Genomic DNA, 23,328 nt, shown 5'->3' with positions numbered 1-23,328 from the left:
GGCATATTTGGCTAGTATATATAATATTAGTATATGAAATCTCCATTACAACAACCTAAGGCCCTGTTTATTTCAGAAGTCCCGGGACTTTTTTTAGTCGCAACTTAAAAGTCCCTAGTCCCTACCTGTTTGTTTTCAGGGACTAAATAGGGACTAGAGGTCATTAAATGACATGCAAAAAGACCATGTTACCCTTAGTAATGTAGTAGTTATTAAATGACATGCTAAAAGTAGGGGCATTGTTGGAAAAAGTGACAAAAAAGTCCCAAAAAGACCCTCTCATCGGGACTTCTCCAAATAGTCCCAAATACCCCTTTTTAGTCCCTAAAAGTCCCTCCTATTTGTTTCACATGGGATTTTTTTAAACTTTTTTTAGTCATGCACCAAAAAGTTTCTGGAAACGAACACCCCCTAAGAATGGAATTGGCAACGCGCAAGCGCAAACCGTTCAAATCCGTGTACAACAAGCCGAACTCCGAAGGCTGTAGTGCAGGTCTGGCTAGCCGCGGAAAAACCTTCGGCCGTGCGTTCGCCCACGCCCCTGCAGCCCAGTTCTATCCGAACACACCGGCGCCGTTTGCCCCTCCCCGCCACTGCTCTCCTCCACGGCTCCTCCATGCTTCGCCTCTCCGCCTCTATCTCCCTCCACTACCCTCCTTCTCTCTCCCCATCCGTCTCCCAGCCCCGCCCGCGCCGCCTACGCGCCCTCGTCGTCGCCGCCTCCGCCTCGCCTTCCGCCCGCAGCCTCCGCCTCCTCGAGTGGGGCAAGGTTTGCCGCGCCGTCGCTTCGTTCGCCGGCACCGTGCACGGCCGCGAAGCCACCGAGGTATTTAAGTCTATATATAGGTCCCTGGGGCTCCAACCCTTCCATTGCCTGATCGCTCATGATGCACGGGCTTCGCCTCTGACGCGCGGCGTGGTCGTGCAGAAGCAGCTGTGGGGCGTGGAGGACGTGAGCTATGAGCGGAGCCGGAAGCTTCTCCGGGAGACCGAGGCGGCGGTGCGGCTGCTTGGCAGCTCCGGTGGGGCATTGGATTTCTCCGGGCTGGATACCGTCGCGGTGAGGACCCATGTTTGGTACTCCCCCGTTCACCATTTTAAGATGTTTTAACTTTTTTTTCTAAATCGGCTGTGTGTAGACACGCTTTGTGTGTTTGATCAGAGACAGAGGGGGCAATACACTAATACTATGGTAAATTGGTAATATGCTAAGGAATTCATGTGTACTGACTTTAGTAGAGTTACAATCAAATTGAACTTATACAACATTTTTTTTTTGGAAAAGGAGGTTAAGACCCCCGGCTTCTGCATCAATCGATGCATACAGCCATCTTTATTACTTATTCAACAAAGGTCTGACAAGAACATACATCAAGCCACCTGAAGCCCCCACTCACACCTACAAAACGCGATAATGTGGAGTGCTCTCACTTCACGTATCTAAAACCGATGTCGTCGCCGATCCATTCACATAACGTATCGGAACTAACAGCCGGTGCAGCAGACCTAAAGCGTACACCACACGCACACGTTTTAGAAGCCGTCATCATCATCGAACCGCTGACCCATCTTCAGGAGAGAAATCTGCATCATCCATGCCAGTCCGGCCATCCGTCGACGCCACCACGTCGCCCAACGGTGCCACCTCCCTGCGCTCATCCATCCAGACGCAAAGACTATGTAAGATCTGTCGTGCGTAGCACCTGCCGAACAGGCATGACAAAGCGTAGCACATGTCGGCCGGGCATGACCTGACATCACCACCGAAGCTCCGTGCAGGACGAAGACGCTCCACCTCCTGCCTCTATCTTCCAGCGCTGCTCCACAAACGATGCTCCCTAGAGAGGAACGACACCGCAGTGCTGCCATCTTCCGATCTGGAAAACCAGATCCTAGGGTTTCCCCTGGAGCAGCACGAGTGGATCGACAGTAGTTACATGACGAAGTCTTCATCAAGGTAACGGCGCAGAACGCCGCCATCGTCTGCCGTCGGCTCGGTTTTCACCGGCAACTTTGTCTTCCCGACTCGCAGCCAGTACCGAATCTTGCGACGAGCCCGGTCGCGGGATCCCAAGATCTGCCGTCACCGGTGCCGCCACAAGGACCCACCACCTGGCCCGTCATCCCCGGCGGAGGGGACGCCGCCACCACACCATGGTCGGATCCGGGTTAGCTGTCGCCGTTGCCACCGCCAAGACCGGATCCGGGCTGAACGCCGCCGCTGCCACCGCCAACGGCCACACCCAGCTCCACCTTCATCTTCTAGCCACGTCCAGCCGACCGGCACGCCACGCCCACCCAATCTCCACCCGCGCCGCCGTCGGGAGCTGCTGCGCCGCCGTGCCTTGGATCCGCATGACGCCGTCGTCGAAGCCGCCGTCCTGCGCCGCACGACATCGAACGAGGAGAAGGGAAATCCCTGCCGCCGCCTACGCCGACCGGATCGGCGGCGCCGGCCAGGCGTTGCCCGACTGCGTCCTTAGGCGGCGGCGAGGAAGGAGGGAGGGAGAGGAGGCTGCTGGAGGCGCCCACGGGAGCGACGTGGGAGGGTCAGATGCGATCTCCCTTCAATAGGCATTTTGGCATGCTAGTTAAGGTCTATAGTGGGATGTGTTTTACTGTTTCATTTTATCCTGACTTGAATTATCTCTTCAATAACTCCTACCTCCTCTGGCCCATAATATAAGATGTTACTACAACCAATAAATTCACATATCAGTTGTAATAACATCTTATGTTATGGGACGAATAAAGCGGGGCGAAAGCCTTTTTCGGTATGTTATGGGATGAAGGGAGAGGGCAGGCCTGGCGCAGTGGTGAAGTACTCCCTAATTGTGCCAAGAGGTCATGGGTTCGAACCAGCCTCTCTGCATTGCACTATAGCAGGGGTAAGACTAGGTTCCTATAATCCTTCCCCAGACCCCACCTTGCGTGGGAGCTTCTATGCACTGGGTCTGTCCTTTATGGGATGAAGGGAGTAATATATATTGAGAAAAACTTCTAATCTGTATTGAACTATGGTAACTATGTGGTGCCTAGATGAACGTAAAATTATAGTACCAAATCATGAGGGTGAGCAATATATTGACCAAAGCACGCTTGTTCCATTATCTGTTTGTTGATCTTAATGTTTTATCACCATATTTTATAGCACTGTTCTTTGTTTCTCATTTAATTTATATACTTAGATGCCAATTGTCCGGTTGTGCCAGTATCACAAATACATTCTTTGAGTCTTGCATTCTCTGTTTAACTGAAGGTAGAGTCAGCAATAAATTGCGTCTCTGGTGGTTCCGTGATTAAAGGCCAGGAAGCAATGGCAGTGGTTAGCCTGATGCTGTTCGTTGAATCCTTGCAAGTAACCATCAAAGCTGCTATGAAGCAAGATGAAGATTCACATAATCTGTTACTGCCCCTTACAGAAACAGTAAGCTCATATAGTTTTACTTATTTTTTTTTCTCTTGCATCTTTTGTCATCTGTTGTAGAAATGTATGTCTCTCAATCAAGAACGCTGAATGTTCTTACACTGACCTGCAGATTCTAGATGCTGTTGTCAGTAAGCCACTAGTGAAGTCTATACAGGATGTGATAGATGATGATGGCTCCGTGAAAGACACTGCAGTTTGGTCCTTGCATCCCGAATCTGCTTTTGTATTGCTTGGGGATGATGTGATACTGGTTTTTATTTGCTTGCAAAAAACAATACTCGTACTAGTTTTTATTTCCTTGCAAAAGAATACTACAGTACTTTTTACAAGCATTTCAGTTTGAAGCGAATTTCTTCATTCAGTGTGTTGAAGATTAATCTTTACTTTTTATAAACAATAACTCAAATTTCTCTGGTTAAGTGATTGAGTAACTATGGAGGATTGAACATGTAAACAAAAAATATCCATATTTGAAGGTCTGTGCCCAAGCAATCTGTCATCGTAACTTTCCAGCATCAACCCAAAGGAAACTGAACATGCTATCTCGTTCCTTCGTAGCATCAAATACAGTATTACTGTAGAAGTCAATTTCAGAACTACCTTTACTAAGTACACATATAGCAGTATTTAGTCATCATCTGTTAAGTGCCATACTGGTTTGATGCAATCTATACTGACCATCAATTATTAGAACACTTTGAAAGGCTGTTATGATCCCTGATCATACTTAGATATTCCATTTAAAATATGTCCTTTTAACTCAAATAATTATTTATTTTTGCAGAGCCCTGAGCTAAGACGATATCGAGATCAAGTTCAGGCCTTAGAGAGCAGGGTAGGTGGTTTTGCAGATTTGTTTTGCTTAGCTAGGGCAGCTACATGGGTGTGCAGCAAACAAGTTGCTGAATTTTCACTCCTGTACCGTTCCAGTGGGCTTTGAATTCATATAGTCACACAAGCATGACACACATGCAAGCCGGTAACCACGGCACACATAGCATGCAAGCATTTGCACATTGCTGAAAACATCATGCGTTAAGTTCCCGACCTGGAGGATAAACTGCAGAAGAAAGTTATGTGATCTATAAATAAAATATCAAATATATCTAGTGGATTTGCTTTCCTTGATTAAACTCTGGAAAGGAAACACATTCTATGTTCCTTAGTTCCTCTTAAGTCTTAACATATAAACTGCATCTGTCTGATAGTAATGTTGTTGATGGATGATTGTTATATGCTGTTACCTTTTCAGTTATGCCAGCTTATGGATAAATTGATACGGAATGCTGACAATGAAGCTTCCTTGTCGGTATTGTTTCATTCAACTCAGTCATTGCCAGGGAAATTTATGCGCAGTGAATTACAAAACTGCTAATTTTCTCTAGGAAGTAAGCATTGTAAATGGAAGATGCTGCATTAAAATAACTGGGGATAAGTCTTCAAGTTTTGATGGATTACTACTCTCCAGGTATGATTTGCTAACGATGGTTTTTGTTTTATCATTTGGTTTCGCTTTATATGAGATAATTTTGTTTAAAATCTTATTTATATGCCTGCTTTGTGCTGACAAATTTCCATAAGACTGGGAGTTTTTAAACTTTGCAGTACTAGCTACTAAAGTATATGTTTGGAATTTGGATCACTGGACATATGAGATTACCTTTATATCATGTGGCGCGTACTCATCTTTTTTGTTAGTACTGACATCCTGTAAAAAGGAGTCTGCTAGGAGAATCAATATCTTGGCGCTCTCTTAATTTTAAATCGACCTTTGATTTTTGACCAATTATTTTTTAAGCATAGTTTTGACCAATGTGTAAAGTAATATGCATATGTGTTGAATTTGATTTGGCTGTTTGACAGTTGATATTGATCAAGATTAATATGTATGTAGTGGTTCAGATTCTGGAAGTATGATAGAACCAATTGTTGCTATTCCACTAAATGATGAGCTACAGGGCGCAAGAGCACTAGTGGTTAGAGCTGAGCTTGAAGCTTTATCTAAACTGACTGACAAGGTTTGAAAGGTTGATCGATTTGGTTTTACTATTTGGCTATTTTCTGTATTCTTATCCTTACACTTATTTTCCAATTTTCATTTGCAGATTCTTCTTGAGCTTGATAATATTCAGATTTTGATGCAGGAAACAGTTACACTCGATAAGGTGCTGTTGTTTTTTATTACCCATCTCCCATGAAGTAGTTGTCACTGATATTTCCTTTTGACATAATCTATTAGTATTGTAGGGTTTGTACTCTGAAGAGCTCTGACTAGGATTTTCATTTTATATTAGAAGTAACACGAAGAAGTTGCAATACATCGGGCAAAACTATGAAACACATAAAAAAATTGGAAAAGTAAACTGAAAGGGGGAAAACGAAAATGACAAAATTGTACAGCGCAAGGCAAAAATGGATAGGTCAATGCCTGAGCAGCCGACATCACCAGGATTACTGGTGTACATGGTCTGGGGGTCTAGATTGCAGCGGCAGCTTCCTCAGTTCCTTGGCACCAGTAATTTTCCACTGCTCAGCCTTATCGAGGATCAGATCCACAAGGCCGCTGGAGACTGGCCTCACGTTATAAACACACAGGTGTTTCTCATATGCACAGCCACCAAAGAATGAGTATGATGACGGAACGCACCCCTTCCAACTTTCTCCCTTGTTCTGCTTGTCGCATCCGTGAACCAATGGCAGGAATCCTCATTTGGCACTGGGCAGATTACCTTGGCGCCATATTCTTTAAGCACTTTGAACCATATCCTACGAGAGAAAGCACACCTGTGTGCAGATGGGAGATGGGTTCATCATCTTGATCACAAAAAGGGCACGCAGCGGCAAACCTCGGCGAGCCAAATGATCAGCAGTCCAGCACTGGTTCGCTACCGCCATCCAGGAGAAGAGTTTCATCTTCATCAGTACCCAGCACTCCCAGCATTACTGCCACAACAGGTGGTCAACCATTTCTTCAAAGAACACAAGGTAGGCAGGTTTTGCAGAATCCGTCCCAAAATAAGTCTCTCAAGCTTAGTACAACTTTGTACTAGGGCTAGTATAAACTTGAGACACCTATTTTAGGACAGAGGGAGTACTTGCCTTCAGCTGTCCAGTGCCACTTCAGCTGGTACTCGTATCTGGCGAAGCTCGACAGCAGATAGGATTTGAAATAGATGGAAGTAATATCACACACCCAGCGTTTTGCCTCGTGGACAGTTAACTATCGAGAGATACGCATGCAACCGCTGCCAGGACAGTGGGAGCAAGCAAAATAACCACTTTCCAATGGCTATCTCTATTCGCTTGACTCTAATCCTACCCCTGCTAGCTTTGTCTGGCCAACTCATTCTGACAACCTATGCAGCAACTCAACATTCAACATTAAGTGAAGCTACAAGACATCTAAACAGTTCTGATACTTACACAACACCTCCGTCAATGAGATATCTGGCCATTTCCCGTTGTTATATTTGTGTCAAATATTATGTACGCAAGGGGTTACATGGACTTGGAGTTGTAATTGGTGTGGATAGGTACGAGTCGTGTAGGAGTCAGACACGTTGTATCCTAGGCCTCTTATATATCGAGGGGCACCACACGTTGTAACCCATGACGACTTGATAGCAATAGGTATACGGGGGAGCCGACGACTTGTGCCGGCGCCCGGGTGCCGGTGTTGCGGTATCTTGGGGAGGAGCGCCCTTATTCATTGCCCCGGGGATGTAGCTGTTACAGTATATGTGGATTGCACTAGCCCTTTCCATCATTTCGTTATTTTGGTTGCGTTGGCTAGTACATGAAGCTTAACATGGTATCGGAGCTAAGGTCTTGAGTTCAAATCCTGGTTTTCGCAATTTATAAAAAAATTGCTGGTAGCCCCCCTTTGTGTCCATGTAGAGGCCTCTTGAGTCATACGTGAGTTCCGCGCGCCGTCGCTCTCTTCCGGTTGCACGTGTTGACTTGTCTTCCCCGTCACACGTGAGAGGGGGTGTTACAGTATATGTGGATTGCACCAGCCCTTCCTATCAGTTCGGACTTTTGGTTGCGTTGGCTAGTGCATGAAGCTTAACAGTAGCCATATCGGTGAACCTCGTTAACAAATATCGTGCCTCGATGTGTCGTCTATGATCTTGCATTAGCGTTTTATTCTAACACCCATCATCCCTATTCCCAAATTGCCTAACGTGTTTGCAATCACATAGTGCAGCAGTTTCATAGGCATTTAGTACTCCCTCTGATCCATATTAATCATCGCTGGCTTAGTACAACTTTGTACTAAAATTGTACTAAGTCAGCGACAATTAATACGGACCGAGGGAGTTATTTTTTGTGCTTCCTTACTCCAGATTGTTTTGCTTAATATGTATGCGCACTTCATTTCCAGGTCACAGCTCGTGCAAGATATAGTATAGCATATGATGGTACACTTCCTGACCTGTATTTGCCAAACATTGTGCACGGAATTGTCAATGCTGCTAAAGATGGGCCTGCCGGTACAACTTCCTCATCTCAAGTTACTAAGAGGCCATGGAAGCTGTTCATTCCAAATGCATACCACCCACTATTGCTCCAACAGCACCAGGAAAATTTGCGTCGTACAAAAAAGGATGTTGCAAGTGCCACATCGGTTAGTTTCCCCAGGCCCACCTTATTCTACTATCATTATGCAGAAAATTTGTATTCATTGATGGTGAGTGTACATTTCGTTTTCATCTAATATACTGTAGATTAAAACATCATCTATTCATATGTCTTGATGTCATTTTTTTTATCAACCTGCAGTTATCCGGTTCTCATTTTGCTTCCTGTTGTAGGAGATTCGCAGGAGGAGGATATACGGACAAGATATCGCAGATGAAGATCAACTGGCGTCAGAACTTGATTTCATGAAAATTAGGGTTAGTCCTCGTTTGGGGTAAACAATGTGTATTGACACTTTCATTGGATAATTTATGATTCAGTTTACAGGTTTCTGAGCTGGAGAGAAACCATCCGATCCCAGTAGATTTTATGATCGCTGAAGAGACTACTGTTTTGGTCATAACTGGGCCAAATACTGGGGGCAAAACAATCAGCTTGAAGACGGTTGGGCTGGCATCGTTAATGGCTAAGATAGGTAGCTGGAAAAAATGAAGTTGAGATCCTTTCACTTTTATGATTGTGACCATAAGCTACACCCTGAAGCTTTCTTAGAGTATGCTATTACTGATTTTTCTTGTATCCTTGTAAATTTGGTATGCATTGATTGCATTATCAATTACACACTTTCTGACATGACTTGTTGGCAGAAAATTGAAGATATGTTTTTCTGCTTTCAACTTACTTTTGCACACACTCTTAATGAGTAAGCAACCAGCATAACTTGCATAAGTTTGCCATTCTGCTGCAGGCCTATACATTCTAGCTTCTGAACCAGTTAAAATTCCATGGTTCGATGCTGTTTATGCTGACATTGGAGATGAGCAATCTTTAACCCAATCACTATCAACATTCTCTGGGCATCTGAAGCAGATTGGGGTATATTTTAGTTTATCATAATGAATGTTCTGTTAGTTCTGAATCCTAACTTATTAGTTCCATACTTGCAGTAAATCCTTAACTATCCATACAGCAACTGAACCTTCGTTTTATTAGGCCATTCGCGCTCAGTCAACTTCACAATCTTTGGTTCTTTTAGATGAGGTGAGTACTTTATCCTGTGCCTTAATAACTATTTGATTATTTTTGATTCGTTAATGTGTGTTAGTTTAGTGGCAGTATGATCGTAAAGATAGGCTATGTATACTGAGGTTTCTAATTTGTTTTTGGTGCCGATGCAGATTCTTGTCTGTTCTCCTAACTGACAAACTGTCATATACTCGGCAAACAATTTTAAAAATTAATGTCTGTTTCTCAGTTCTCGAAACTATCACACACATGTGACATTTTTTTGTCAAAGTATTCAGTATATCTTAGTAGTTCAGGATGCAGTACACATTACACAACTAGCCCAATTCATTACTGAAATATCATGGATGACAAGGGCTATCTCATTATCTACAGTTGAGTCTTTTCTCTTTAAAATACTGAAATGTGATGGCAATGCCTTATTTTCTGTATTAGGTTGGTGCCGGGACAAATCCACTCGAAGGAGCTGCTTTGGGGATGTCTCTCTTGGAGTCTTTTGCTGAAGCTGGTTCCTTTCTGACTCTAGCTACAACTCATCATGGAGAACTGAAAACACTGAAATACAGGTTCCAAACATTTGAGGCTGATTTTTTCCTGGCATTATGGTTCTAATTCTTAACAAAGAGCATATGTCCTTACACTAGTTTTGTTTCTACACATTTGTTGTTATTCAAATGAAACTGTTTGGGATACCTTGTCACCAACCATAAGTGTAATTTTATTGACATTCAACAAAATCAAGCCAACTCAACATGGTTGCAAAACTGGAAGGACAACAACTGTATAAATCTACAAGTTCTAGTACATGTTATTTGTGATGGTTACGGTTCATTTTCAACTTAGTTTCTTGTATGTACATAGATTGAGCTCCTGATTTTACTTGGGCTTTTCACATTTACATAATGAGTTTCCTTTTGTTGAGTGACACTATTAAAACTGTTATTCTTGAATCAATCACTGTTTCCCCCAATTTACATGAGGAAGCAAATTTATTTGCATGATTGTTGTTAGGAAAGCAACCTATCTCTATTACATAGCCCATGGGGCATATATATATATTACACATGACTTGAAGTACAAGGAAAGGAAACATAGCCTAATAGGACTCCTAGACTAATACTAATACTCCTTAACACCCCCCTCAAATGCAAAGCGTATGCAATAGCATTGCATTTGAAGAAGTGTAAAAAAAAATTGACAATCCAAATCCACGTCTTTAGAGAGTCGTCGTAGCATGAGGAGTCTTCAAAACCTGTCGAGTCGCCAAAGGGAATAACGAAGAGATGGCATATCAGAGGAAGACACCGCACCAATAGAAGATACAAGATAAGTATCAAGAGAAGATGGGTTGTCGAAGAAGATGGCACATCAAGAGAATAAGGCATTGCATAGAAAATCATAGTCCACGACAACCGACGGCGAAAGAAGATCGACGGTTAAGGCACGATGAATGTAGATCGACAATGCAAAAGAAGTCCAGAAAATCCTATAAGAAACAACAAGGGCAAATAGGCCACACAAGTTGTATAGAAAGGATAAGAACCGAAGAAAGGCTGCCGGACAATGGTATGTGGACTCGCATGGCATGAGAAACACATAATATTGACGGATTTGATGGACACAACGGAAATTATATAAAACTAGAAAACACATACTAGGCGATGGATAGAAAATCTAGCAGTGGTTGCAGCGGAAGAAACATGAAGTTTTTTTACGAGATCAAGCTGTGAACCAAGACGCAAAAAACAAATCAGGCAGCCAGACGGCGGAACTAGATCCATCATCCATGGGTTGACTAACAACAACACGTAGTAGCAGGCAGAAGCTAGTACGTGGCAGAAAGGCAGCAACTAGCGGCAGGAGCGAACGTAGTAGCACAACAGTAGCAAGCACATAAACATGTGGGAACAGGGCAGCTGCCGGCCAGGAGGATCACATGCGGTGGCAGGAGGTAGTGGTGTTGACTCAGATGCGATCCAGCGGGCAGCCAGAGAGACGGACATGCGACCATGATTCAATGGGCGGCAGGGTGAGTTGACCTGCGAATGGTCCAGGCGACAGTCTTTGCCGGGGGGGGGGGGGGATCGTCCAAGACTTGGAGAGCAGCCAGCTTCAGCACAAATGAATCGCCGGGGTTGGTGATGTCGTGAAGCGGTAGCGGACGGCGGAAGACAAGATCGACAAGGAACAGATCGATCGAGAGGGAGATGAAGAAAATAAAATTGGATGGTAAGGACGAGTTGAAGCGTCCAGAGACCTAAACCTACGCTCTAATACCATGTTAGGAAAGTAACCTATCTCTATTACATAGCCCATGGGGCATATATATATTACACATGACTTGAAGTACAAGGAAAGGAAACATAGCCTAATAGGACTCCTAGACTAATACTAATACTCCTTAACAATTGTAAGTAATTTATGTCCAAAAAGACAATTTTAGGAATGCGGCAATGTGGCTTATTGTGTGCCCTAAATTATAGAGTAACTCTTATCCATTGAACACTGCATCATTATTCATTATTTTAATGCTTTCAGCAATGATTCATTTGAGAATGCATGCGTGGAATTTGATGAAGAGAATCTAAAGCCTACGTTCAGGATACTTTGGGGGATACCAGGTTAATTGCTTTATATTGCCTCTTCCGTGTTCGATCATGATATGGTGATACTTGTTTGTGTGCTCAGATGTCATTGCCCTTGGAATATGCTACTTCCTCTGCCCCATAATATAAAGCGTTTTTTACACTAGTGTAGTGTAAGAAACGCTCTTATATTATGGGACGGAGGGAGTAGAAACTAAAAAGCCCCACATCTTATGCTTGTTGAATCAAACATGCTATGGAAAAAAGGTGATATTCATTCATTCTTCAATATTCGATGTACCAAATAGTGAGGCCTTCATCTTCTTGTAAATATGTGGCTCAACATAAATGTAATGGAACTACAAATTGACTTAGAAAGGCAGATCAACATATCTTCTTGTAAACATGTTCTATCCTGGGAAAGTCATCCTAGCTGACTAACTCCATTTTAAGGACAAAACCTGCTCCTATTTCATTCTGTTTTTTAAGGTGCTCATTGTTGAATCGGGAGAGAGGAGTACCTCCAGACATCTTCGGTCCCCGGTCTAGTTGTTCACGTGAGTTGGCTATCTCGTATGGCGGCTCCTCAGGGGAACGAGAGGACCGGATGCCCCCTTCTAGGTCAGCACCCCCACATGGGCTTGGGCCCTAAGTGACAAAGCTTGATGGGCTTGGGCCCATACCGGTTCAACACTCCCTCTCAAGATGGGTGGTAGATATCTATCATTCCCATCTTGTCACATGCCAAGTTACAATCCTTTGTTCCCAGTCTCTTTGTCAAGCAATCTGCAAACTGCTGCCCAGAGCTGACATGAGTAAGGTTGATGTTCCCAGCGTAAAGTTTCTCCTTAATGAAGAACCGATCAATTTCCACGTGCTTTGTCCTATCATGTTGAACTGGGTTATTAGCAATGGCTATAGCTGATTGATTGTCACACCACACCTTCAAAGGTCCCTTCCTTAGAAGTTTCAACTCGCTCAGTAGGTACTTCACCCAGAGCATCTCAACAACCCATGAGATAATGCTCTATATTCAACTTTTGTTGTTGACCTAGACACAACCGCCTGTTTCTTGCTTCTCCATGACACCAAATTTCCTCCCACAAACACATAGTAGTTAGAAGTTGATCTTCTATCATCTTGACAACAGGCCCAATTAGAGTCACTATAGCCATCCACCTCAAGATGTCCACTCTTCGCAAACCACAACCCTTTACCCGGAGTCCCCTTCAAGTATCTCAAAATACTATGCACAATATCAAGAGGCTCACTCCTTGGTTCATGCATGTATCTGCTCACCACACCCACAACATACGTAATGCCAGGCCTGGTATGACACAAGTACAATAACCTCCCAACTAGTTTTTGAGAATCTTCCTTGTTCACCAGCTCTCCTGATTGTGCTGTAACTTGATGATTTTGTTCAATCGGAGTAGGGGCTGCACGACATCCCATCATGCCCATGTCACTCAAGAGATCTAAGGTGTATTTCCATTGGCACAAAGATATTTCCTTCTTTGTCCGGGCCACTTAGATACCATGGAATAGGTTACCCAAATTGTTTACCTCAAACTCCTTGCTGAGACACTCCTTCAATCTCTCTATTTCCTCCTTATCATTTCAAGTGATGATAATGTCATCGACATAAACTACAAGAATGGTGATCTTCCGATCAGAGTGTCTGTAGAACACTGTGTGGTCACGTTACACTGACCATACCCCATACCACGAACAATACGCCCGACTCTATCAAACCATGCCCTCGGTGATCACTTCAGTCCATACAAGGATTTCTTCAATCTGCATACCTTCCCCGTTGTCTCTGAAGTACTAAAACCTGGTGCTATCTCCATGTACACTTCTTCCTGCAACTCACCATGTAAGAAGGCATTCTTGACATCTAGTTGATGCAACTTCCACCCAAAGTTTGCAACACAAGAAACCAATATCCTTACTGTGTTCATTTTTGCCATAGGAGCAAACTTCTCGTCATAGTCAATTCCATAAGTTTGACTATATCCTCTGGCGACCATTCTGGCTTTATACAGTTCCACCTTCCCCTTAGGATCCTGCTTCACTGTATAGATCCACTTGCAACTCACTGTTGTCTTTTCTGCCGGCAATGTGGTTAGCATCCAGGTCTTGTTTTTCCTCAATGTTTCCAACTCTTCTATCACCGCTTCACGCCACTTTGGATCTTGCTTTGCAGCCTTTCAATCCTTTAGCATTGACACAGTTTAAAGAGAGGCAACAGACGCTCTATAGAAGGAGACAAAGCCTCATAAGACACAAAATTTCCAATGTCATGATCATCAAAAACATCTGGTGGTAAAGCCTTCTGTGTCGCTTCACATGTCCTCTTTCACAACGCAATAGGCAGTTCCACTGTGTTAGATGAGCTTGCATCATTGCCCTGCTGCCCCCCTTGCACTGACCGCTCCCCTTGCACTTGTGGCTGCCGCCATGAATATACTAGACGCGTGTTAGATGAGCTATGCACTTGTGGCTGCTGTCGAGAGTATACTAGGGGAATCTCCTGCCACCGATCTCAAACAGGGAGCTGGAGATTACCAATCTGAATGGAACCCACTGTTGGCTGAACCTGGACCTGCACTTGAGTTGGATTACCAATCGGAATTGTACCCACAATTGGCTGGACTTGAACATGTACATCCTCATCAGTGTTAATGCACACAGAATCATCCTGAGAATGAGATACATGCTTCTCCCCCTCTTGACCATCCTGTACAGAGTGTAAGTGACCAAGCTCTGCAAACAACAGACTTAGGTTTGTCGGCCCACCATAGAATGGCTCAGGCTCCCTGAAAGTGACATCCATACTTATAAATCGGCGTTTCTCAGAGGGGCACCAACATTTGTACCCCTGCCGACTCGAAGCATAGCCCAGAAGAACACACTTCACTGCTCGTGGATCTAGCTTCCCAACAGAAGGTCGGTGATCACGAACAAAGCACGCACTGTCAAACAACTTTGGTGGAACGACAAACTTATTTTCTCCAAACTGCAGTTCACACAACGATTTCATGTCGAGTATCCTTGAAGGTGTCCGGTTGATCAGGTATGTGGCTGTCGTAACTACTTCACTCCACAAGAACTTGGGCACATTCATGGTAAACATCGCACATTCATGGTAAACATCAACGACCGAGCAACCTCAAGAATATATTGATTCTTCCTTTCCGCCACTCCATTCTGAGGGGGGGGGGGGGTGTCTGGACAAGAAGTTTGATGAAGAATCCCTTGGTCAGACAAGAAGGCTCCGGAGGTGTTGTTCACATACTCTATGCCATTGTCAGTCCTGATCACCTGCACCTTAAACTGATTCTTCACCAAGGCATGGAAATTTTGAAAGCAGTTGAACACCTCATCCTTGTGACGCATCAAGTAAATCCAAGTCATACGAGTATAGCAGTCAATAAAGATAACAAAGTACTTTGTTCCATTCACTGACACAACTGGGCTCTTCCATACATCCGAATGAATGAGCATTAAAGGAGATATGCTCCTAAGACCCTTACTTACATATGTAGCTCTTGTGTGTTTTGCATACTCGCAAACATTACATGTCAGCTTGCCATTGCCTATTCCACACATAATAACATCCAGAAATATTCTACTCATCATCAAATGAGATATGTCCCATCCTACAGTGATGGATCATCGCCTGCTTCTCCTTGTCCTCCATGGTCGCGGCACAAACCAATTCTAGTTGCACCCCTTGGTCCATATACTAGAGCCCCCTACGCCTGGTGCCAGTCCCAACCGTCTGCCTCGTTTGTCTCTCCTGAATCTTGCAACCGAATTTGTCAAGGATCACACGACAGTCTATTTGATCAATGAGAGCAATGAAAGAGACCAAACTGACAGTAAAAGCTGGCATATGTAAAACTGAGGATAGGGAGATGGTCGGAGTACACTTTACTGTACCAACCCCAATGATAGGCTGTGATGTTCCATCAACAGTTTGTATAGTGCCCGTGTGAGAAGGAGGATGCTTATTGTAAGACTCGAACACACAGGATCTTCCCGCAACATGCCTAGATGCTCAAGAGTCTAGAACTCATTCTGGACCATTCTCATTAGCAGCAACATATGCCTTTTCTTGATTATCTTCGTCAGTGGAGGTCCAGTGAGCACAGTCTCCATAGCGAGCATTCAAGCCTGCAGTTTGGAGCTGTGATTTGAAAGCATGAAGCACCTCCAACTCAGCCCTCAACTTAACGGTCTGAGCACCCTTCTCACGTGTCGCCCCCTCGGCTGTTTCCTCCACCTTCCTCTTGAGGCTTTCCAATTCCTCCCTGAGCCTCTCAACCTCTGGTACAGTCATGCTGTATTCCTTCTCTGACCCTGCACTGGCCCTCTCTACACAGTCCTCACCACTCTTCTCTGGCTTCACATCACCCCTTCTCATGTCATCATTCCCTAGATACTCCTTGACTGCATGGTGAGCACCATCCGTAACTATGGTATCACCCATCTCCTCCAGAACAACAGCATTCTTGGCGCTGCCAGCAGCACCATCGGCTCCTGCAAAACGTGCCTCGATGGTCACAAGACGGCATCCCTTCCCGACCTCCTGCTCCATCAGGAAGAGCCTCTCCTTGTGCATGAGGCTCTCCCCTCAAGCTCTTCTCCTCTACAATCAACAGCAGCAGCTCCAACACACAACACCTCGTCCACTTGCAGTAGCAGCAAAACCAGCAACTCAGATGCCCAGCAGCAGCTCCAGCAGCACTCAAGTGCAAGCAGCAACAAGAGTCTATTCCTGTTTTCTCTGCAAACAGCAGACCAGCACCAGCCACCAGCACACAGCTGCACCCTACTCCAGCAGAACAGCAGCAGTAGCAGAGGCAAAGCAACAACAAGCAGCAGCAGTGCAATTCAGAATAGCAGCAGCTTGTCACCTCTCCTTCCTTTACCAATCTGCAGCAATCAGTAACCGAGAGCAGAAGTAGCAGAGTCAGCAACCGCAGCCAGCCACACCTCCTCTGCTTCCTCCCGCGCAGCAACAATAGCTCGTCTGCTTCCTCACGCGCAGCAACAGCAGCTCCCGCAGCCGCACTCGCCTTCCCGCGCCAGCCGTGGCTCATTACGTATAGGAACTGATGTCTGCTAAAACTAGCTCCCATTTTATTCTTGGAATTCTTTTGTACTCATGTTTCGTTATATTTATAGGGCGTTCAAATGCAATCAATATTGCTGAAAGGCTAGGTTTGCCCTTGGATATTATAGAAAGTGCTCGGCAGTTACTTGGAACAGCTGGTGCAGAGATAAATGCGGTAAGTTTGACAGGATCATGGCAATCCTTTCTTTCTGAGATTAATATTGGGCTTTTTATATTGTGAGGTGGCAATTTGGTTTTATAATATTGAGTTGCTCAGACACTTTAACAGTTTGTGCGTTACTGACAGAAATGAGGTCTTCCCTGGCACTGGAAATACTGTTATTTCCTTGAGGAATATGTGCTCTCATGTTAGAGACTCATCCGTATATTGCTTCAGTTAGAACCTGCCCAGTCAAAATTTTCTTAAGTGGATACGGTATCTCAAGTGTTTGTTTTGCAGTTGATTATGGACATGGAGAAGTTCAAGCAAGAATACCACGAACAACTTCAGCAGGCACAACATTATCTTATGTGAGAACTTCCTCGCTGGTTTTATGTACCTACTCAGAGTATATGCTGCAATCTTTCCATGCAACAGATCCTTGTTTGCATGCCATATATGCATTCAAAGCTTGTACCACCTTTTATTAAGGACAAGTTTAACTGATTTTGAGGTTTGGTGCAATGAACGCTCCGGCTCTGTATGTTGATCTTCCTTCCTAAGTGAATTTTGTAGTTCCATTTTACAAAGAAGTTTAGGTATCTTCTCATGCATTAGTTGCTTATTAGATTATGATACTGCACAACCTCAGTCACAGCAGAACTGCTCATCTTATATAGTTATATGTCCACTGATTGCGGATCAGGCAGTCCAAGGAGCTTCATAATGACTTGGAAGTGGCACAGAAGAGCATTGTAGATCACAGCACCGCTCAGAGAAAAAGAAAGTTGAGAGTAGTTTCAGAGTATGCTGTTATGGCTCGTTCGATCATTCATAAGAAGTTCCAGCAGTACAGAGAATCCGCAGTAGCTCAAAGAGTGCTAGAAGAAGAGAAGGCTGCGGAGAAAGCCAAATCTGAGGGGGCGAAAGGCCCTGAGCCATCTAGTACTTCTGCCCTTAAAAAGACGCAGAATACAAATAGCAGCATGGTAACAAAAGCTAACGGCAAGATAATAGGTTTGAAACTCATCATTTTCATATTATTATCTCTCTCCCAGTCCCACATAGTTCAAAGACCAGTTATTATCTAAGCTTTCCTTTTGAATTAGATGAAGATGGTGGGATTCCAGAAGTTGGGGATTTAGTTTACGTTCCTAAACTCAAGAACCAAGCTACCGTAGTCAAAATAGATCCGTCCAAAAATGAAGTGCAAGTCCAAGCTGGCATGATGAAGCTCAAGCTAAAGTTGAAAGATGTCAAGGTCCAGAAGCAGAGGACATCCAGATAAAACGGTTGCTCTGCCCTGCAACAGTATATGGAGATAAGTATGTAGATGTTCTATTCAACATATAGAATTTCCCATTTTGACTGTACTATAGCCATGCGATTTTAGACCCCTAGTTTGCATGTTCAATTTGCTGCTTTCTCTTTGCCATGGTGTAAATGTAATTGTTTATGAGATACTTGGTCAATCAAATGTGATCACTTATAAAATTGGCTCACGGTACGGTTCAATCATCATATATAAATATTAAAAAGATCGTCTGGTTCAGTTCATCTGTGTCCAAACATATGAAAGTTAGTTCGATGATCTTTCCAGGCAACTTCCTATCCGAGTGGGAATTTTGCACTAGGTCTGATCTCCTTTTCCTTTGTTTATCTGCTCTTCTGAGGTTATGATCCTGATAAGCCACGGTAGGTTGATGTTCTATCTGCATCTAGGCATGTGCTTGGCTGTTTTCTATCTCCACGGGTAACGTGGTAAGTACTCTATCCAGTTTCGCTGTTTTTTTTTGAGGGGTATCCAGTTTCGCTGTTTTTTTTTGAGGGGTATCCAGTTTCGCTGTTGTCGGCACCTATCTTCGTGTAGAGAGCCATATGTCGTGTGATCTCCGCAATTCGTCATGAGGGCCAAAATGCCCACAACTATTCAGAATGGGCCGTTAATCATCCAACACAGATCGTCAAATCTAGCAGGACTGGTGATGGGGATACCTATCTAGGATAGGTTCTTAGGCCTGATCTATATGCCCTATCCAAGGATACTACATTGTAAAACTTAGTGATTACAAAGAAAACTCTGACTGAAATCACCATGACACATGAGTTGCTCGACAGAGCATCCACTCCACTCGGAGGTTCCTTCCTTCATTCGACAGTTGCCTTTCACTCCGAAGAACCAGAAGTCAGTCGACCGCAAAAGTTGCCTTTCACTCGAAAGAACCAGAAACCGCAAAAGATCAGAAGCTACTCCAGGAACGCCAATGGGCACGCATTCGACTGGTCGCCATAAATAGCATTTATTACATACGTTGTCAGTAACGTCACCTTTATTACCATGATTGAACCCTTGGTTGTCGGGGATTCACGAGGGACAATGCACTCTATATAAGCCATCCCTCCGCTCTGGCACAAGGGTTCGCAACCCTTGTAACTCACATTTTCCACACGACAGAAGCTCCCGAGCACTGAGACATAGGGTTGTTACCTCCACGAGAGGGGCCTGAACTCATACATTCGTGTGTACAATCTCGCCGTAGCTAGGACTCCGCCCTCTCCTTACGTATCCCTAACCTCTACTGTCATGCTTGTTCCCATGACAGTTGGCACCCACCGTAGAGCAGGCGTTTAAGCGACTTCTGGCGAGTTTGCAATTTTCTTCTTCGTCATGTCTTCCGGTGACGGTTTGTTCCTGGGCCACGAGATCCGTTTCGGTGCGCTCACCTTCGTCCCCAACGACTCGGCATGGCTTGAGGAAGTGCCTCTTGTGAGTTTGCAATTTTCTTCTTCGTCATGTCTTCCGACGACGGTTTGTCCTTGGGCCACGAGATCCGTTTCGGTGCGCTCACCTTCGTCCCCGACGACTCGGCATGGCTTCAGGAAGCGCCTCTTGACGTTGAGGCACTCTCGATCTACGGGGCGACGCACTTCCGTGCAAGCTCCCGCGGCGTTCTTCTTCGGCAGCCGACAACTTCGGTGTCGTTTGCTCTCCCTGCTGTTCGTCACCGCAAGCGATCTGGTCGCTCGCGGCTCCAGTGTTGGGTGAGGCATGCGGCGGCTCACCAAGCATCGTCTTTGCATATTGCGGCTATCGAGCTCGCCGAATCACATCACGGCGTGTTCGACTCGGCGTCGGATCAGTCTGACGTTCCTTCCGAGTGCGAGAGCTGCGATCCAGCGACTGAGGTTCTTATGGCGGGTTCACAACAAAGCCCGCCTGGTTTCCGCCGCGGCGACCGCGAGGTTGGAGAACCATCGAATGGACAAAAACGCCGAGATGAGGAAATTCTCAACGAGCGCACCCGCCAGCATCCACCAGTTTCCAGTCGACGTCAGCGACAGTTATTTCCGGGTGGATCTCAGAACAACGTCCAGGTATTCTGTACTCCAGTTCTGAATGTTGCAGCCGCTGCTAGAATTGCAGATTCCATTCAATCGTTAGGTTCAGAGGCTGGCAGAGGTTTGGAGAAGATCCGAGCATTGCTTCAAGCAGCACAACAACAGAATTCGGCTGTTTCTCAGTCACACAACAGGTTACACAATGATTCACCCAGGACAGACATAGTTCAGCCGGCTCACAACCCGGGGTCACCTCTGCGTCGCAGGGGCGGAGGTTACCATGAAGATCAATACAGAGATCAGCGGCGAGATCAGTTTGCTCCTCGTTATCACAACGATGACCGCCGTCGAGTGCTTACTCCCCCGCGAAGTGGTTCATATGTGCCCCGGCACTATGACGATAGACGCCCGTTTGGCGATGAGCGGAATCCTGGGTTCGATGCAAGGAATGTCCTCTTACAGAAGCGGATTGACAGGGGCAGGGCTCACAGGGATGGTTATGATAGGGATCATCCGAGTGGAAGTGGTGTCGTTGTCTCTGGGCCCGAGTGTTTCAACAGATCCATTTGATCCGCTGAGATTCCCCCCAACTTCAGGTTGGCGGCTGAATAAGCAAGTTCACTTGTGAGTCAAAGCCAGAAACATGGCTAGACGATTACCGAGTGGCGGTGCAGATCGGTGGAGGCAATGACAATGTAGCCATGAAGCATTTGTCTTTGATGTTGGATGGTTCAGCCCGAGCGTGGCTTAATCAGTTGGCTCCTAGCATCTACTGCTGGGAAGACCTTGCTCGAGTGTTCATCAGAACTTTCGAGGGAACGTGCAAACATCCCTCTGGTTTGTCCGAGCTGCAGCACTGTGTGTAGAAACCAAATGAAACTTTGAGGGATTACATTCAGCGTTGGACCAGCCTTCATCACACGGTGGAAAATGTTTCTGAGCACCAAGCCTTCTGTGCCTTCAAGGCCGGTGTTAGGTACAGAGAACTTTATCTGAAGTTTGGTCGGACATGAGATATGTCCCTCAGCAAGATGATGGAGATTGCCACTCGGTATGCCAATGGCGAAGAGGAATACCGCCTCCGCAACAACAAGGGAAAGGCAGTCGACAATGATGCTGACGGCGGCAATTCCAGTCAGAAGCAAAAGCGCAAAACCGATGACTCTGCTCAGGCAGAGGCAGCCGCTCTCGCGGCGCAAGGAAAGAATAAGGGGAAATCCAAAGGGCAATTTAGCCCCAAGAAATCCTGTAACAGCCCAGATGTTTTCTTTCCTTATTTGTATCCCTCTTTCCAATTATGGATACATTGTTGAACCTATGTTATGGAAGTGATGAGGTGTTTGTCATTTCGTGTGCATCTCATGCATCATAACATCATATGTGTGTTTGTCTTCTCCTTGTCCCCCTTGTTGTGGTGATTTCATGTGGCTTGTGTGGTTTTGTGGAGTGTGGTGTGGGTGCAACAATGACCTCAACATCAAGTTGCACCATAGCCCAAAAACCCCTCTCCTCTTATAGTTCTTGAGGGCATAATTAAGTTGCTGTTTTGGGGTTTTAAAAATGTTCCTCTTTTTTGGAGATTCTTTCAAATATTTGTGGATGCAAAACCTCACTGATTTGAAATAATTTTCTTTTGATTTATTTAAAATAGGGGCTGTTTCATGACAAAAATCAATTAATTTGCTTTGCTCTAAAATGCCACTTCTATTTTTTATAAATAGAAGCAGCATTTTAGACACTTGTTATGATTTTCCTTTTCTTCTTTTATTTAGTTTTAACCTCTATCTTATTTATTCAAAATCTGATTTAAATTTATTGAAAGAGAGAACCTGTTTGTTTTTTTAGTAAGGAGGGAGGCAGTTGATTGGGCTTTGGCCCATAGCCTCCTCGCTGGCGCGCTAGAGCCCACGTTCCTTTCCTTCTTCCTCCTCCTCACGCCGTGTCCTCGTTGTTGCTTTCCGTCAGAGAGCTGAGAGAGAGGGAGGTCGCGCCAACGCCGTCAAGCCGTCCCATCCGCCCCTATTTAGAGCCCCCCCTCGGCGTGCGTGCTAGGGTTCTGTAACGACCAAGATGCGGTCCTTTCCGATCTGGGGGTCGAGGCCCCCGAATAGGAAAGAAGCGCATCTAAGTGTTTCGCAAGCAAGTAACATAGCACAAATAATAATAAAAGTAGACAATTCGGGATTCAACTGTCTTTTTATTAATAACTCAGAGTACAACACAGATACAATCAAGGTAGTTCCGCTACGGACTACAAAACATGGAAATGCTATGCTACCCTGCCTGCAGGCCCACGATCACGACCACGCCTCAGTCCTCTGGATAGTTCACGTAGAGGCGGTCTATCTCCTCGTCGTGCTGCCACGCCAGCTGGGTGCCGTCGGGATCATCTGTCTCTGGGTACCTGTACCTGCTGGGAGTTTCGGAGGAATCCGTGAGCCACGGGGAGCCACGGGGACTCAGCAATCTAAGACCTTGGTGCCAGAACTAGTCATGTTATTAGGTAGGGTAAGGGTGAAGTGTATCAGGCTGCAGCATCCTAAGCTTGATTAGGTGGCTAACTTACGCAAAGTAGAAGTGAAGGTGGTCTACACTAGCGGTCGGATTTACTTGATCACTAAGTGATCCTGATCACCTACCTATGGCATTCATAACCCCACCGTGTTCCCGATCGAAGAGAGATCTTCGAAGGGACAGTCACGGTTACACACACAGTTGGCAATTTTATTAGCTTATGTTTAAGTTCTCTAATACCGGATGTTAACAAAATATTCCAAGTTGCCACATAACCGCGGGCACGGCTTTCCGAAAGATTAAGCCCTGCAGGGGTGCTCCAACTAGTCCATCACAAACGAACACAGGCCACAAAGGCATCCTCTATCACGAATCTCGTGATCTCGTCGGATTCCTTAGAGGAAAACCTCAACTCTGGGGGAAACCAAAGCTTCACTGGGATTCCTATACGCAAGATATACCGCTAAGGTAAGGCAAGGCTAGCAGGACCTCCCGGCGTGTCGACGAC

General features: G+C 45.2%; 1 protein-coding gene across 4 annotated transcripts; it reads left to right on the top strand.

The window, feature by feature from the left end:
• Positions 1-483: 483 nt before the first annotated feature.
• On the top strand, positions 484-18,524 carry LOC123434507 (endonuclease MutS2). 4 transcript variants are annotated; one of them, XM_045115516.1, is made up of 20 exons: positions 491-826; positions 929-1,060; positions 3,260-3,427; positions 3,540-3,623; positions 4,215-4,265; positions 4,683-4,739; positions 4,816-4,898; positions 5,325-5,448; positions 5,536-5,595; positions 7,815-8,057; positions 8,245-8,328; positions 8,399-8,546; positions 8,820-8,947; positions 9,065-9,112; positions 9,533-9,663; positions 11,636-11,718; positions 16,879-16,982; positions 17,268-17,338; positions 17,674-17,984; positions 18,077-18,524. In XM_045115516.1, exons 1-20 carry the CDS (start codon positions 617-619, stop codon positions 18,253-18,255), a joined length of 2,499 nt encoding a protein of 832 aa, XP_044971451.1. In that variant the 5' UTR covers positions 491-616; the 3' UTR covers positions 18,256-18,524. The 4 variants fall into 4 exon arrangements, 2 of the variants coding, with proteins under 2 accessions (XP_044971452.1, XP_044971451.1); XR_006625821.1 differs by lacking the exon at positions 18,077-18,524 and having other exon boundaries at positions 484-826; positions 17,115-17,338; positions 17,678-17,706; XR_006625815.1 differs by lacking the exon at positions 18,077-18,524 and having other exon boundaries at positions 484-826; positions 17,115-17,338; positions 17,674-17,704.
• The last annotated feature ends 4,804 nt before the right edge of the window (positions 18,525-23,328 follow it).

Source organism: Hordeum vulgare, chromosome 1H, assembly GCF_904849725.1.
Source record: "Hordeum vulgare subsp. vulgare chromosome 1H, MorexV3_pseudomolecules_assembly, whole genome shotgun sequence".
NCBI lineage: Eukaryota > Viridiplantae > Streptophyta > Magnoliopsida > Poales > Poaceae > Hordeum > Hordeum vulgare.
This window is presented reverse-complemented; position numbering and strand designations above follow the sequence as displayed.